The sequence below is a fragment of the Asterias amurensis genome, chromosome 7 (genome assembly GCF_032118995.1).
Source record: "Asterias amurensis chromosome 7, ASM3211899v1".
Lineage (NCBI taxonomy): Eukaryota > Metazoa > Echinodermata > Asteroidea > Forcipulatida > Asteriidae > Asterias > Asterias amurensis.
The window spans coordinates 9,024,027-9,042,968 of NC_092654.1; the positions used below are offsets into that span (position 1 = coordinate 9,024,027).

General features: G+C 37.2%; 1 protein-coding gene across 1 annotated transcript in view; it reads left to right on the forward strand.

Moving 5' to 3' along the window:
• The window catches only part of LOC139939646 (metabotropic glycine receptor-like), an 88,029-nt gene that overhangs the window by 37,936 nt on the left and 31,151 nt on the right, over positions 1-18,942 (forward strand). Inside the window, exon 2 of the mRNA XM_071935692.1 lies at positions 13,587-13,692. Within this exon, the coding sequence (XP_071791793.1) occupies positions 13,587-13,692 (106 nt within the window). The remainder of the gene's footprint in view (positions 1-13,586; positions 13,693-18,942) is intronic.

An 18,942-nucleotide genomic window follows, 5' to 3' on the forward strand; every position in this document is an offset into this window, starting at 1 on the left:
ATTACTTGCCTGGGTGTTGTAGTTTTTGAGAAATTAGTAAAACCTTGTCACGAAAATAACTGGAGGTACTGGTAAAAATGTACGTTTAACATGATAACATAATTTTCGTTTTGATCTGTGTATGTGTTTGTTTTACAAAAAGTACCCAAACCCCTGAACTCCATGTTTTTGTTGACGTCGTCTGAAATATTTAAGTATACTGGTTGAATATTTCTACTACGTTGAATATTTCTATTATAGCTACAAACATAGCATCATCACGAGTTCAACATCAACCACTTGCCTTTCCTATACAATGTTTATAATTATACTGTCAATGTTGCTTTTGTTGCTATCAATTCATTTAATTTATCGCTTCTCACAATACAATGTTTTAGTCTTCTACTCTTACTCGTTGTTGCATGTTGTCAATGTTGCTTTATGTGGATACCAATTCAATTAATTTATTGCTTCTTCGAAGGCAATGTCTTTATAGTCTTGAACTCTTTACTGTGTTCGTTTTTCTTGTTCGTACTTAATATATTAGTCATGTCATGGACATACCGTACCTCTCATGAATTAAACCAAAATATTTACATAAAAGATACACAAATCCTCCCGCACCGAGGAACAGCGTTTTAAAAAGTCTCAACTGCGATGAAATGAACATCATCGAATCTTTGAATACCCGATCGTACAGGCGAATAAGTTCCACACGCATAGACATGAATAGAATGCAATTTTAATATATTAATTTAATTCCTTGGGATTTGTACACGGCAGGCAGCAGTTTGCTGACCGTCGTATCAAGTTTGTTTTTGCACGGTTAATTTAAATGAATAATTCATCTGAGGGTATCGGGTGGACTCAGATTGAACTCTGCCGTGATGTCAGGATCCACATTAATATAAGGAGATTGAGACCATATACTTAAAGATATATAAGTAGGGCCTTTATCAAGTCAAGAAGAATAGCAGTTCATGGACATTATTAGTAATTACTCAAAATAATTGGTAGCATAAACAGTTTAAAGAGCAATGGAGAGCTGTTGATAGTGTCAAACATTGTGAGGAAACGGTTCCCTCTGAAATAAACGTAATTTTTGAGAAAGAGGTAATTTATCACTGAACAATGTGTTTGTTGTAATCTGAGAAAACCTGCAGGCCTTTAGCCTTTATCATGCATCTGAAAGCACACAAATGTGTGCAACAAGGTTGCTCTTTTTCAAGTTTTATCGTATACGCTTGGGTGTGGTCCCTGGTTACAGGACAGTTAAAGGTTAAATGGCTGCTGACTAGCACACTGAACAAAGCTGTACAATATGGTGATACATATCTCAGTTTGTAGAATGCAGGCACCTTAAAGATGCTATGTCAGATTTTTGGCCCCAAACATTAAAAAAAAATTTTTTTTGAGTGAATAGTATTTCAAAGAGTATCACCCGCTCTAACGAAACAAAGTTTAACTTTTACTTTTAATGGTCAGGAACCACGACAAAAATTTAAAACGTTTCTTATAAAACACATAATAATTGGTCACGTGATATTTTGTCGGGATCCCGACAAAAACTAATTTTGAGCACTTTAATTCACTGCTACTAATAATTGGCGGACTTTTTCGAGCAATGGTTCTAATGAAAGCTTGTAACTTTCTCGACCCCCATCAAAATACCTATTGAATTTTAAATCAAAATTTTTGGGTGAAATCGGCCAAAAATGTGACATAGCATCTTTAATCCGGAGGTTGTAGGTTCAAGTCTTACTTTTTCTCATGGTAAATTGGCTTGTTCACCAAAGATTTCTTGTTAAAAAGAACGTTTGCTAACACCTCTTGCCTTATATCAGATAGACAACCATACACGGACCAGACGTAATTATTATATTATTTTCAGAATGAAATATTTCTAAATGCAAACATAAAACTTTAATTTAGGCCTTGAAATTATAACCCTTATTTTCCCCGGATAACGCACACAGAGTGCCCCTTTAAGCACACCACTCATAAACAAGTTTAAGGGGACGTCCTAGTCTGTTAACTTGACTTAATAATGCACCCAGACTGCTCCTTTAAGCACACCACCCCTGAAACACATTAAAGAGAACGTCCTAATCTGTTAACTTGACCGTGACCACGTACAAACTTGAATTTGAGGACTTGAAATTATAATCCCTAATTTTCACGCACCCATACTGCTCCTTTAAGCACACCACTCACAAACCCATTTATAAAGGGAACGTCCTAGTCTGTTAACTTGACCATGACCACGTCAAACTCAATACGTCAAGCATGGATTCTTAACCTATATGCTATCCAGGGCTGATAAGGAATCTCGCTTCCCACATTCTCCTAGACTTGACCCAAGTCTCAATCCCGTGCCATTACCAGAAAACTATTGTTTTATGATGCTCTGCATTCCCCAACCCGGGCACAATTTCATAGAGCTGCTAAGCACAACAATTTGCTTCGTATGAAATTTCTTCCTTGAAAAAAACCCCAGGATTACCAACCAAATTTCCACGTGACTTTTAGGAAAAGAAAACAACAGCTGCAACAAGCAATATGCAACAAATGAAAATTTGGTTGGTAAGCCGGTTTTTTTTTTCAAGGAAGAAATTTCATGCTAAGCAAATTTTTGTGCTTAGCAGCTCCATGAAATTGGGCCCTGTTCCATTCTCGGGACCACATTTTGACGGCGATCGTGCACTGCTATACCTGTACATGTATATACGGCTTGTTTGATTTAGTAGTGTAGTTGGCGCGATATGCTATAGGGACCTCTTACACGAGAACGGGACTTGAATCAAGTCTAACATTCTCCTGCCAGTTTAATTGGAAACTGCAGGGACATGTTGTCAATATGAGACGAAGATGTGTGGAAATAGATCACGGACGGAACCCAAATTCAGAACAACAAAAACAATGCTGTGAAGAGAACACTTTCTGCTCAGCATCCAAAACAGGTTACAGGCTAAAAATATCAGTCACCCGCAGATAGTTCGCTGGAAGAAAACTACTGCATATCAGGGGTCAAAGGTTGCTGGACAGATATTTGGCTGCAAGTTTAACATATGAAGACCGCACAAACTCACAAACAACTATGAATTTATGGACGGAACCCGTTTCAGAACAGCAAAAACAATGCTGTGAAGAGAACACTTTCGGTCATACATCCAAAACAGGTTACAGGCTAAAAATATCAATAACCCGCAGATAAGCAGCATGCAGCATCAGAGTCCAGCTTTCTCCAGAAGACGATGAGTATACTGATCGAAACGTCGAGTTGAAACCTATACGGTTCTTTTCAGAACCACCCAAACACAATTAGCGGTTATCATAATATGGTGTTACCGCAAACCTTAACTATATCACCCTCAGATAGTTTGAACTCGAGACCTCAGCTGCGGTCTCGAAATCATTTCAAATATTTTAGTGAGAAATTACTTCTTTCTCAGAAACTATAACGTTACTTCAGAGGGAGCTGTTTCTCATAATGTTTTATACTATCAACAGCCCCCCATTGTTCGTTACCAAGTACGTTTTTAAGCTAACAATATTGTTTCGAGTGTTTAACAATGGTGTCCAGTGCCTTTAATCGGGCGGTGACTTTTTAAAACTTGATATTCGTGTCAATTATTCGGAGACATATTTCCCAAATGAGAAAGTAACCCGCAGCGTGTGGTCCCCAACGACCCGAGCCCTGTTTTCAGCTTGTGTATTTCTAATAAGATAACTCGTTGGGGCTTTATACTGTGTTTTGTCGAAAACGTATCTAAAAATGTATTAAATTTTTATAATTGGTATAGTATTCTACGAAAAGTGGCGGTTCAGATTGACTCGGAGAGAAGGGTTCTATTACATCCATGTTAAAGGCAAACTATATCTTTGTTTTTTTTAAAGGAACATTACAGAATTGGTTTTGCTAACAAAACAGTTGCTGAAAGTGTAAGCACTTTATGTAATCCACCATGTACATACATTTACAAACCTGTAGAAGTTTGAGATCGATCGGCCATCTGGGTCATGAGAAAATAGTGAAAAACCGATTACACATTTTGCATGACATTGATTCAAAAAATGAATAAAACGCTCCCTGAGCGACAAACTCCAAATGCGAAATTAGATAATTTATTTCGCATCAAATATGACATTTCAGACAGAAGTATTTCAAGGGATGCTTTCTACTATCATCATCATTAGACCTTGAAAGTTTTATGTTAATCTGTGATCATCATGGTTTTTATTCTTACCAATTCTGTAACGTTCCTTTAACCGTTTGACTTTTTATTTATTTAAAAAATGTAGATACATACTATAAAACTAACCTGTACAAATATATGGTGGCGAGATATCGCGCCCCTCCCCCCCCCCCAAAAAAAAACCAACACAACAACAAACAAATAAAAAAACGGAGCAAAAATACTTTACGAAGGCACGATTTGTACACAGCTCAATTGAATAATAAGTTAACTCTTGCCTTTTATGGAAATATCAAAGTCTGATGTCAAAGACTTTCATAACATCTTTTAATTTTCTGTGGAAACTCTGACACTTAAAGACACTGGACACTTCGGTCATTGTCATAGACCAGTCGTCTCACTTGGTGTATCTCCACATAAGCATAAAATAACAAACATGTACAAATTTGAGCTCAATTCGTCGTCGAAGTTGCGAGATAACAATGAAAGAAAAACACCCTTGTCACACGAAGTTGTGTGCTTTCAGATGCTTGATTTCGAGACATCAAATGGTAATTCTGAGGACTCGAAATTAAAATACGTGAACAATTCTTCGTTCTCGAAATCTACGTTACTTCAGAGGGAGCCGTTTTTCTTAATATTTTATACTATCAACAGCTCCCCATTACTCGTTACTAAGTACGATTTTATTATAATAATTATTTTTAGTAATTACCAATAGTGTACACAATTTCCCAAATGAACAGTGTAGTATTTTGCCTGCCAGAAAGGCCATGGAATTTACGAGATATACTCTTCTTGTAAATAGAGGTTTCCTTGGTCAATACCTCACAAGCCAAAACTTGTTGCAAACAACCAACCAAACAATCTTTGAAAAGTCTATCCCAGTTCATCGTCACTATTTACTATTATTTCCAGTTGATAGTCAAAGCAAGCAAATCATGCATGCATTTTTTAGTTTGATTTCTCTAGTTGTATTACTCATTTACTTTTCGCCAACATAAAAATTGCAGTTGCTTTTATTCTACTTTTATATTTAACGACTTTTTGCTATAGATATATGCGGGCACATCATCAATTACAGGCTTACTGGTAACGTTTCCTGATTACTGAGGCAATATATGACTGGCATTTGGAATGATTTATGGGTCAGGGAAAATTCTTTAACTGCTAAACAATTTTTGAGTGACAAAAGAAATTCACATCAATGCAATTTGTGAAACATTGTTGATAGTAATAATTCCTTTTTTTATTTTATTAATGCTTCTTCCTTTGTATTAACGAAATAGCTGCATATCTTTGCACGGGGGTTAAAATCATACAATGAGTTCAACACAAAACACGTACTTTAAAGAGGCTGAATACGTTTGTGATGACTCTGAAAATGAATGGCACTAAAAACTTATGTGGTAAAAAGTACAGCAGCTTGGATAGTACGATGCATTTTTAGAAACATTTCACTTCGAAGTACAACGGTTAAAGACACTAGACACTATTGATAATTGTCAAAGACCAGTCTTCTCACTTTGCGTCTCTCGACATATACTTACAATAACAAACCTGTGGAAATTTGAGCTCAATTGTTCGTCGAAAAGGGCGAGATAATCATGAAAGAAAAAAACGCCCTTTGCACACTAAGTTGTGTGCTTTCAGATGCTTGATTTCGAGACATCAAATTCTAAATCTGAGCTCTCGAAATCAAATTCGTGGAAAAGTACTTCTTTCTTGAAAACTACATTACTTGAGAGGGAGCCGTTTCTCACAATGTTTTATACCATTAACCTCTCCCCATTACTCATTACCGAGAAAGGTTTTATGTTATAATTATTTTGAGTAACTACCAATAGTGTCCAAGTGCATTGCCATCATCAACAATGTCACAATCCACTGGGTAAAAACAAACACTGACCGGTGGAAGGAACTACTGTCTGACCATCCACCTTTGAGAAGAAAAGTACTTGGACATTTGAATTTCATGTCCTGGCCATTGGCCATTGTACACACGTTTTGGTTTAAATTAACCAGCAAGGTCTGGATCGTTGTTTGAATAAGAGACGAAAACACGCTTCGAGTAAAGAATGGTGCAGTGAAGAAGCTCAGCATGATTATACGGAAGCGTATCGCAGCCACATGAATACAAATAAATCTTGGATGTATTGTGTACATACACGACAAGTTATCGTGTACGTACACGACAAGTTATCGTGTACGTACACGATAAGACAGATTTTGTTCATTCATTTATTCATCATTGTAAATAAACCCAAATACAAAAGCCTCATCTGGATTGACACCCTGGATAGACGTACCTTTAATTGAATACATTCAGATGTTAAAGGCACTGGACACAATAAATTGGTAATTAATGAAAATAATTGTTAGCATAAAAACTGAATTGGTAACAAGCAATGGAGAGCTGTTAATTGTATAAAACATTGTGAGAAGCGGCTCCCTCTGAAGTAACGTAGTTTTTGAGAGAGAAGTATTTTTCAACGAATTTGATTTTGAGACCTCAGAATAAGATTTTAAGGTCCCGAAATCAAGCATCTGAAAGCACACATCTTCGTGTGACAAGGGTGTTTTTTTCTTCCATTAATATCTCGCAATTTGGATGGCTTATTGAGTTAAAAGTTTAACAGGTTTGTTATTTTGTGCATTTTGTAAGATACACCAAGTGCGAAGACTGGTCTTGACAGTTACCAAAAGTGGCCAGTTTCTTTAAGATGAAAAAATATAAATGAGTTATGTTTATTAGTAATTGTTACTAGTATAATGTGCGCCCAAAAAAGAACATTATTATTACTAGTAGTTTCTAGTTTGTAAAGTATTGGTGTAACTCTCTTTTTTGGGAGGTAAAAAAGCAGTACCGACGTTTCGAACAGCTTACCCTGCTTATATGTGGCTAGCATGTAAATGCATCTTACGTAAAGTAAGAGACAAATTTGGAACAAGTCCTCAGGGAAGATATGCAATGCTTATTATGTCTTGATTTTAACTCCATGTGGTTTTTATCTTGAACTATTGTAGTTAATTAATGAATCGTCGACGGTTCTTGAAAAGTTTGGCATGTGTTCAACATTGAGGGCTATTTTAGGAGTCACCCTGTTTCCACTTGAAGCCATTTCTAGCATTTCAGTTCACCTGGGGAGCTGAGGTTGTTGATAAATCGTGAGTTAAATTTAGACTTTGGTAAACACGTAGGTTTTGGGTCTCCGCAAGATGGAGCGGTTAATGTGAATTTTGGTTGTTAATTGTCCTGAATTTAATGAAAGTATACGTTAGGTTCATATTGGAGTTTGAACATACACATAATGTTTTTACAGCGAATGTCCCACGTCCAATATCGAAATAGCACATTCATTGTACAAACCTATACATATGTATGTGGATGGCAAATGTACAATATCGAAAAAGTAAAACATTCGCTGTACAAATCTATGTGAATGCCCAATGTTCAATATCACACCGACTGTGTGAAGTTAATCTGATTTCACATTATACTGTACTCAATATGTACAAACCTATGTGAATGCCCAATGTACAATGTCCAATATCAAACTAACTTTACTGTCATATTGTACAATACTGACGTTCAAGTCTATTTAACACGCGTTATAATGAGAAAGCATATATTATTGACCGTGAGTAATCTGTCATCACCGTATAGTAGAGCCTAGAGTCCGGGCACACAAGGGCAGTGCAGACCTCTGACACGGCTCGGGTGTATAGACTGCCTACTTATAACCGAACGACCGTTGGGCACCTTAAGCGTTTATGCTAAAGCATGTTGCTCCATCGCTCCTCATCGCAAGGGCTCGTTCCACGCCAGATTGAGTTGACAATCAAATTAAACATTTATACAGGCTGCTTATCACTCCTCCCATGTTCAATCATGAGCCGGTTTCTGTTGCACTTAACGGCCAAATGGTGAATAAGGAGCTGTGGGCATTTTTGCACGGGGAAAAAAGTGAGAAGTCATTCTTTAAAACCTTATGAATATTCATAATGAAATGGTGACGTGGGTCGGGCTTTAAAGATGTGCTACAGCTGTTGAGATGTCACTGGCGCTGTTCGCCGTTGGCATCATGTTCTAAAAATAAACCAATAAATTCAGACAATTTGTGTTTAAAGATAGATCCAAATTCGGAGATGTTTTCTCACGTTGTGATTTTTAAGAAGATCAAATTTCATACACATGCTTTGCAACTTTATAATGACGTCAATTGTAGTAAACTATCAATGTTTACTGCATTTTATTGTTACAACATTAATAAAACTAGTATAAAGAAAAGGGTACAGCTTTGTATAAAGTAAAATTCGGAGATGTTCCACACGTTGTGATTTAAAGTTCTAGAGGTTTTCAAAACTCTGAACATGTTTGCACGCTGAAATTGCCGAGATGCAATTTCATAATGACGTCATTGATAAACCATGTATGTTACTGCATGCATAAGGTTACAGCATTATTAAAACATATGCTGCTGGCATGGAGGTTCTACCTACATTGTACTGGCAAGCCTACTCTCTTGAATCAAGAGAAAGTACATCATTGTTTGTATAATGATGAAAGACGTGTCACTGTAATAATGTTGTATTTATAAACTTGTGAGAAAGATAATTGCGTATAAGAAGCAAATGAGACAAATTCACGGTGATCATTTGTATAACTCCGGGTCAGAACTGATCCGGGTCCCGTGGTCCTGATCCGTTTCCCGTGGTCCTGACCCGTTTTTGTGGTACCTAACCCAAACAAAAATTAATGGATAATCTGTCTCAGAGTCCGACTCGTTATTCATTATGACCAGTTTTCAGGTCAGCCTGAAATGGGTCAGGTTCCATGTGAGTCAATTTTTTAGAGTGTATTTTTCTTTAGGGGGATTTTGACAGACTTGTCATTTTCTTTGAGATTCAGACAAGTAAATTCTTCAAAACTGAAGGAAGTTTTCACGACAACTGCATCAGGAGAAAATAAATGATGCTATATAGTTTTGTTTTAGTCGTGTAATTGTGACCATTCTTTAAGACTGCTGCATTTGATGGTCGTCTGTGCCGAAACAATTATAGAGTTTTTGAGATGAATTTGTTATTGAACGCTTCAATTCAATTTCAATTTATTCAACATTCTTTTCCATATCGGTGAAAAAAGGAAGAATGATAAACAAATTAAGTACAATTATTTAAAGTTAAAGACGATCAAGGACAGGTCAAAGAAAATAATTAACGAAAATGAAATGAACAAATGAATTTTCTATAAAACACAGCCAATACGTACGTAAAATTTGTTTACGTTTCGACTATAGTATTACTAATCATCCTCATTTCCAACACAGTCTGTTGTCCGAACTTTTTACAAATATCATGAAAGAATATTCATCAGTCTGATGAACTTCTTTCATGAAATGAACAAATATTTTCCAAGCACGGTCAGTATTTCAATGCATGTAAAGTGTCTCTAAAAATCAGTCTACCAAAAAGAATCTACAACCATTATCCACTGATGAATTTGAACGTATAAATATCTTGAACTTTATGGCATAGCTAAATATTTAGCTTCACATTCGCGCCTCATTATCTTCACCACAGATAGGGGATATATATAGGTCCATGCCCCTCGAAACAAGAGCGTGTATACAAACATATCCACTTCGTCGTCGAGTCTCGAAATGTTTGGCATGTGTTCAACATTGAGTGCTATTATGGGACTCTCCCTGTTTCCACTTGAAGCCATTTTTAGCATTGCAGTTCACATGGGGTTGAGGTTGTTGATAAAATCGTGAGCTAAATTTAGTCAGCGATTTTAACGTAATCGTTTGGGAGTCTGATATAAAAACCATCCTTGAATTTTGGTAATTACTGAAATCATGTTAAAGGATTTGGGTACTTTTTGTAACACAAAATACAATATCCACAGATTACACCGTTTGAAGATAATGATAGTAGAAAGCGTACCTTAAAATTTTAGTAGCTATGTCCTGCATTGGTTCAGTTGCTAAGCACACTTGATAAGCGACCAAAAAACTACTTTTATAAGCAGTAACAACTAACCAGTCAAAATTTAAATACATTTGCTTTACCTGTGTCTAAATTACATGTGATTTTACTTTGCAAAATTAATCGGTTACAGAGCGAAACAAGACTTGGGCCGTAGAGTGTCGACAATTATTGAAACGTACAGTTTTATATAGAAAATAGATCACATGGTTTGATGTGATTACATAGTCATATTGACCATTTCAAAAAGCTGCTAAGCAGAAAAGTGTCAGATAAAGGTACGTTCTTAGCAGAAAATTACCAGCGCACCAGTCGTAACAATTTGTAGTGTTTAAAGCCATTGGACACTTTCGGAACAGAAAAATAAATAAAAGTTCACAGATTTACAAATAACTTACAGGGTTTACAGAAGGTAATGGTGAAAGACTTCTCTTGAAATCTTATTCCATGAAATGCTATACTTTTTGAGAAAACATTAAAACAATATCAATTCTCAATATCGAAAACTACGGATTTATTTTAAACACATGTCATAACACGGCGAAACGTGCGGAAACAAGGGTGGGTTTTCCCGTTATTTTCTCCCGACTCCGATGACCAATTGAGCCTAAATTTACACAGGTTTGTCATTTTATAATATATAAGTTGTGATACACGAAGTGTGGGCCTTGGACAATACTGTTTACCGAAAGTGTACAATGGCTTTAAGCTGTATACCTGTTACGCCACTAAGCAAGATTTTCCGTGCTAAACAATTTGTTTGTGCCCAATAGCGTTATAAAATTAGGTCCACCTACTTGCTGATTATGAGGAAAATTTTCCATTCCCAGTCAGCTTTCAAATTAGATGACGACCATCTACGTAACCGACGTCTGATGGCTTATACAGCTAAACTGCTCATGGCCATTGGAATTATAAAACCCATGGTTATACCAATCTTGGTTTAAGTGAAAAATCCCCGTAATTATAATGGTGATTATCAGATGAATTAGTTTTACTCCACTAGCACACGCGGTGATGCACGAGGAATTTACCAGATACCAATCACGGTCGAAGAGGCTTTTTCTCTCCTCTCCACCGTCTTTTTTGATGTCATGAGAAACTCAACTCGGCATAATCGGCCATCGCTCGCCTCCTTCTTAGCTTCAATCCGCTTATAAACAAACCCAACGGCTGTTCGATGAGTGTGCGAAGAAAAATATTATTTTGGTTTGCGGTAAAATCTACTCCGCGGTAGTAGAGAAGTCTCCCGAATCCATAAAAATCTACTCTGCAGTAGTAAAATATAGGCCCTATGAAAGACAAAAAAAGAACATAATCTACAAAATATACAATTGATACCTCACCATACAATGCCTTAAATCAAAAGAAAATTATGTTACAAAACTTGAACTTGTTTTCCATGTAGCTGAGCAGTTTTTAGTGTTTTGACACTCTCTATACCAAAACTCCCGGTCAGAATTGACGTTGGTTTTGGGTCCCTACAGGGGCCTGACCGTTTGCTGGATCAGTACGACCTGTAATCATTGTCAAAATGATTCAGAAATGAATCAAACTGACACCGAATCCAAGGCTTGGTCTCATTTTGGACCCATTTCCGGGCTAGCTTGACCTAGAAATGGGTCAGGTTACCTTAGATCCACACCCGGGTCAATTCGGGTCAATTCTGACCCGGAAGTTTTTAGAGGGAAATGGTTTGCGAAAAACATTAAAATGACGCCTTGGGTTTGTTTATTACAGTTTAAGCCAAAGATAATGAAAAAAATCACCAAAAAGCTAAAATGTTAATATATATTTTCTGGTTTCGTTTATCATGAGTATGTTAATAGATTTTTGCCCTGACGCCCTTTGTGCAACAACCCTTCTAAGGCTGTTATAATAATATGTTAATTTTAATGAAATGCATCTCCTCTCATCAGGCATTTATAGTAGATTGGTGACAAATAATACTTAATATGCGTTGAGTTGCACCTGGGACCAATTGGCTGTCAAGTCTCGCGTGTCTACAGTCGTTGGGACCTGTTTAAGTGCGGGATTTTGATTTCTTCATGTTTTATCATTGACTGTGTACGTGAAACCCGAGGTTACAGGCTAGAAAAGCGTGCGGCCCTAAATGTAACCGAACCTAAATGTACCCGAACTTTAAATGTAGCCTACACCTAAGTGTAGCACGGGCCTAAATGTATGCCGGACCTAAATGCAGCCCGGATCTAAATATAGCCCAGACCTATTATTGAAACTCGAGGATACTGAATAAGTTAGACAAACGCGCTGCCCTAAATGTACCCCGGACCTAAATGTATGTACCCGAACTCTAAATGTAGCCTACACCTAAGTGTAGCATGGGCCTAAATGTATGCCGGACCTAAATGCAGCCCGGGTCTAAATATAGCCCAAACGTATTATTGAAACAGGATACTGAAACAGGTTAGAAAAGCATGCCGCCCTAAATGTACCCCGGACCTAAATGTACCCGAACTTTAAATGTAGCCTACACCTAAGTGTAACACGGGCCTAAATACAGCCCGGGTCTAAATGCAGCCCATACCTATTATTGAAACCCGGGGATACTGAACAGGTTAGAAAAGCATGCGGCCCTAAATGTAACCCGGACCTAAATGTACCCGAACTTTAAATGTAGCCTACACCTAAGTGTAACACGGGCCTAAATGTATGCCGGACCTAAATACAGCCCGGGTCTAAATGACCAAGCTAGATATAAATGTAGCTCGGACCTAGTTACAGCCCGGAGCTGAAGTAATCCCGGAGTTAAATGTAGCCAAACCTAAATGTAGCCTGGACCAAAGTGTAGACAGATAACCTGTAACACCAAACCTGTAGGGCCATGGAGCTCCATGGTACAACACTGCACGATTTAGATACATCTGTATAATTTTAGTACCTCAATATTTTCGTACATTGTAGTACACATTTAAGGCGACGTGGTAGTTACACGTTTGCGAGCTGACTCCCAAAATGGTGAACATAGAACACGTGTTACGGTGTATGAAGGGGATGGGGGGGGAGAGGGTCAATTTGGGCTACAAGGGCTACACACATGATTTGCATTTGCATCTTGCAAGCTCTGTGAAACAGGGCCCTTGGTAAAACGAAGATTGTATAAGGAGCGTTTGGTCGTCAAAGAAGATGTGAAATGCAACAAATATTTTGTTTCTTTTCTTTTGAGTGGAGCATTAAGACTCCGTTTATTCATCACAAGTGAAAACAAAGTTAAAACATCTTCAATTGAACATTAACACATACTGTTAGATCAATACATTAAGGATACAAGAGGCTTGTTAAAAGACATTGAACAAAGGTGATATTACATATCAAACAACAAGAACATCAAAACATGATAAAAAGCAAACTTATGCAACGAATAAATTAACTCTTATTTATATTTTGATTGCATTTTAGGGGCGTGGTTACAGTAGACGTTGACCTTCGAACTATTGATATCAACCAATGCGATGATGGGGGCGGGGTCTTCGCTGGGACGCATAAATGCAGCAATACAACACAGGTAAGACCGCATTCTGTACATGCGTTTCTGTTTAACTTATTCTTTCATTACTGTTTTATTTGAAATTGACAAACGGTACTTCAATGGGGAACATCAAAGACGTGAGAAAAGACCTTATGCATATGACGTCATGGTAGTAGGGCGCCCTCGCATGAAGGTTGTTCATTGGTTTACTACGTGCGCCGCGCGTATAAATCTGTGTGTTTTCACTTTTTTTATCGGTTTACCTCTAAGATGATGGCTGGATAAAGCCAATGCATAAGGTCAATTGAACTTAAGATTGTATTTCATAATATCAAAAAAAAATGTAAGCAGCTCAGATTGTTAAGCCAACATTGTTGCAGGTCGATTGAAGCAGCATTGAAACAATAAGCAAACACAACCCCATAACAAAACACTGCATCAAAATTTACACCGGCACGTCATACTATGATACAGCGTAAAAGATAACTTTTGTTAAACGGCCCAAATACATTTCGTGAAAACAGTTCTAGCAAAGGTTCCTAAAATAAGTCTCCATTACATGGCAATACTTTTTGCTTGCTTATCCTTGTCAGATCACGTAGAAAATGTGTAGCCATTGGCACAAATCAAACTACTAACTATCGAACCTTGAACTTTAATGAGTAGATTCGATAGGATGAGAGAGATAGATAGGGTTGGCGGGAAGGGGGGGGGGGGGGGGTAATACCTCAATCTCCCATTGACCTCGCAGCTTTTCTTTAGACCTTTTGTAGAATCAATAATTTCATGTCTCAATCACAACAACTTATCTCGCATGGCCGCAGAAACACTCAGTTAACTGTGAACTTATTTAGACGGCGACTTCGAGCAGTGAAGTCGGGGCCCTATATACTCATCCACTGTTAAAGGCACGATAGACACTATTGGTGGTTACCTCAAAATAGTCGTTAGCATAAAAACTTACTTTGTATAACAAGCGGCTGTTGATAGTACAAAACATTGTGAGAAACGGCTCCTTCTGAAGAAACGTAGTTTTTTAGTACAGGTAATTTCATGCATAATTTCAAATAATAAAATACTTCAGACAAAGCCTGTTCCTATATGCATCTGAAAGCACACGCATTAATTTGTGAAACAATGGTGTTTTTTTTCCCTTATTCTCTTGAAACTTCAATGAACAATTACATCCAAATTATCTCAGATTTTTTATTATATTCATATTCGTGGATACACCAAGTGATAATACTTGTCTTCTACATTACCAAACGTGTCCAGTGCCTTTAAGGAGTCCTTATGTGTCTTTAAGGAGTCCTTATGTGTCTTTAAGGAGTCCTTATGTGTCTTTAAGGAGTCCTTATGTGTCTTTAAGGAGTCCTTATGTGTCTTTAAGGAGTCCTTATGTGTCTTTCAGGAGTCCTTATGTGTCTTTAAGGAGTCCTTATGTGTCTTTAAGGAGTCCTTATGTGTCTTTAAGGAGTCCTTATGTGTCTTTAAGGAGTCCTTATGTGTCTTTAAGGAGTCCTTATGTGTCTTTAAGGAGTCCTTATGTGTCTTTAAGGAGTCCTTATGTGTCTTTAAGGAGTCCTTATGTGTCTTTAAGGAGTCCTTATGTGTCTTTAAGGAGTCCTTATGTGTCTTTAAGGAGTCCTTATGTGTCTTTAAGGAGTCCTTATGTGTCTTTAAGGAGTCCTTATGTGTCTTTAAGGAGTCCTTATGTGTCTTTAAGGAGTCCTTATGTGTCTTTAAGGAGTCCTTATGTGTCTTTAAGGAGTCCTTATGTGTCTTTAAGGAGTCCTTATGTGTCTTTAAGGAGTCCTTATGTGTCTTTAAGGAGTCCTTATGTGTCTTTAAGGAGTCCTTATGTGTCTTTAAGGAGTCCTTATGTGTCTTTAAGGAGTCCTTATGTGCCTTTAAGGAGTCCTTATGTGTCTTTAAGGAGTCCTTATGTGTCTTTAAGGAGTCCTTATGTGTCTTTAAGGAGTCCTTATGTGTCTTTAAGGAGTCCTTATATGTGCCTTTAAGGAGTCCTTATATGTGCCTTTAAGGAGTCCTTATGTGTCTTTAAGGAGTCTTTATGTGTGTGTGTATGTTAAGTTTCATCATGGATATTAACACAAAAAGAGTACAAAGTGCGGCTCACAGACGCAGTTTCTTTAAAGGTTTCTTGCCGAGGACAATTTTCAAAAATCAATGGCTGTGGCGGATGCATACGTACTGTGGTTACAGCTTTGGAAATGATTTTAGAATTAAGTTCGACTGGTGGTGTACGTTACATGGTTTTAGACTCAGTATTACTATTACGTCTTTGAATGCATCAGGGGCTGCGTCGGTAGTTTGCATTTTCACAATAATCCTAAAAACATGATCTCAAAGAAATTGATCTTGACCTTTTTTTCTTTCCTCAATGTTCGGACACTTCTGTGTCGTCCCGTTTAGGTTAATTTGTTTCCAGGTTAACTAAAGGTTTTATGTTTGTTGGATTTACCTATCGATCAAATACATGGTCAATATTTATTATTAATTGACTGATTGATTAAAATATTGATTGATTTGTTGATTTATTGATTTGTGAACTTGTTTTTTGAATTGCTTTAGGAAACAATAACACATGAAATGAAAAATGTGTTGGAAGCAAATTGTGGCGTAATTTAAGGGGGGGGGGGTAGATATACAATCGGGGTTTAGCACGCAGTCAATATTCATAATTAATTTTAGTAAAAATGACAACTGTGCTTACAATCTACTCATTACTGTGTCATCCCTCTGGACTTTCCAATCGATTCAATAAACGTTCCCTTTAACTCGTCCTATTGTAGCTTAATTTATAGAGAAACAATATTGCAATCCTCAAAGATCCACAACGGGTGCGAAACCACGCGTCAGAGAGGTTTTCATTTTTAATAAACACAATTAGTTAAGGTAAAACAAAACAGCCGTCGCGAACCTTGTTTTTAAATAGGTGATGACGTCACCGGACGAACTCCAAAACTCAAGGTGATTAACACTGTAATCACGTGACTGTACATCTTCAGCCAAGCACGTGATAACATTTCCACCTTTCTCCGGATTCAGGAGTCCCTCCAAAATATTTTTAAAGGCCTTGGCACATTTGGTAATATTGTTGAAGACCAGGGGCCAATTTCATAGAGCTGCTTAAGCAAAAAATTTGCTTAAGCACGAAAATAGTTCGCTAATTTTACACAAGTTACTGGCCCAAATTTCATGCCATTTACATTGCTTGTGACTGGTATTTAGCTGTTGTTTACTTAGCATAACAATTGAGTGGAGTCTTGGCCGACATTTTTGCCAGTAACATGTGTAAAATAAGCAAGCTATTTTCGTGCTTAAGCAGATTTCTTTGCTTAAGCAGCTCTATGAAATTGGGTCCAGTAGTTATCACTTGGTTTATCCCAACGTGTATTAAATAACAACTTTTGGACTCAACATAATTGGTCACCGAAAGTGCAACAGAATAATGAAAGACGCCTAACGAAAGGCTTCAGGGCTGAAGTCTCTTAATAATTTGAGTGGGAAACTAAACCTCCTTCTCAAAAACTACGTTACTTTAGAGGGAGCCGTTTCTCACAATGTTTGTGTTATCAACAGCTCTTCATTGCTCGTTTCCAAGTAGATGTTTATGCCAGCAATTATTTTGAGTAATAACCAATTGTGTCCAGTGCCTTTCAAGAACACGGGACGCCTGAAGAATGTACGGAGTCCGCCACATGCCATTTTTTAGTATTATTAAAAGTACTCTCCCTGGTCAGGGCAGGTGGAACAACATGATGTGTCGTTGGTCTATTAACGATTGCTGGCATACGTTGGAATGGTGCCTTGAACTATTTTATGTCAAGCGGAGTACCACTGCACATGGAGATGTTAAAGGTACTAGACACGATTGGTAATTACTCAAAATAACTGTTAGCATAAAAATTGCTGGTTCACAAGCGAAACGGCCCCTCTGAAGTAACGTAGTTTTTTAAAAAAGGAGGGAATTTCTCAAACAAATAATAAAATACTTCAGCTGATGTCTTTTATTATGCACCCTGAAAACATACAAAGTAATGCAACAATGGTGTTTTTTTTTCTTTTCATTTTTCTCTTGCAACTTCGATGACCAATTTTAGTCAAAATTTTCACAGATTCGTTATGTTATGCATATGTTGAGATGCACAGATTGAGAAAACTGGTCTTTGACAATTACCAATAGTGTCCAGTGCCTTTAAGGCGATACTTGTTCATGACATGTTTCTGCATTCGAAAAGAACAACGGAAGGGTGGATTCTGCAAAACAAATCAATCTTCACTGACAGACATATTTATTTTAGACTGTTCCATGCAAATAAAAAATAAATTAAACCTCCACAATGCAAATCATTTATAAAGGTCTGCCTCTAAACCGAATAAAGAAATTCCAGGTTGAATCGGTAACAATGCCGTCTTCTTAAAGAGGAACTCCAAGGTCAAATTTATTTCTGTTATTCACTCATTTCCCCTATGGATAAAGTATTTATGAAATGGGAGAAAAATTACAAATCTCTGACCTCGCGGCTAAAAGGTGTAATTTAAATTTTTTTTAATAGTCGTTCAGAGCGAAATTTTAATTATGATGTCATTGAACGCACACAAATAACATGGTATGTACATTCCACAGAAATATGTTTGCTTAAAGGCAGTGGACACTATTGGTAATTGTCAAAGACTAGCCTTCACAGTTGGTGTATCTCAACATATGCATAAAATAACAAACCTGTGAAAATTTGAGCTCAATCGGTCATCGAACCTGTGAGATAATAGTGGAAGAAAAAAACACCATTGTCCAATCATTGTGTGCGTTTAGATGGTTGATTTCGAGACCTCAAGTTCTAAATCTGAGGTCTCGAAATCAAATTCGTGGAAAATTACTTCTTTCTCGAAAGCTATGTCACTTCGGAGGGAGCCGTTTCTCACAATGTTTTATACCATCAACCTCTCTCCATTACTCATCACCAAGAAAGGTTTTATGCTAATGGTTATTTTGAGTAATTACCAATAGTGTCCACTGCCTTTAAGTCAAAAGAAAAATAATGCAATGCCATTTTTATTGAATATCATCAAAATTCACGAGTAAACAAAACATTTTGCTCAGTGTGCAAGTACTATATTATATACGGTATATTTGAGATTTGGGGGTCATCGATTATGTATGTGGACACATACCACTGAATGGTATTAAATGTAGTGTATACTCCCCAGGGAGCTGAGAAAGATTAAAAGAATGTTATTGGCCCAATGGCAAGGGCACTA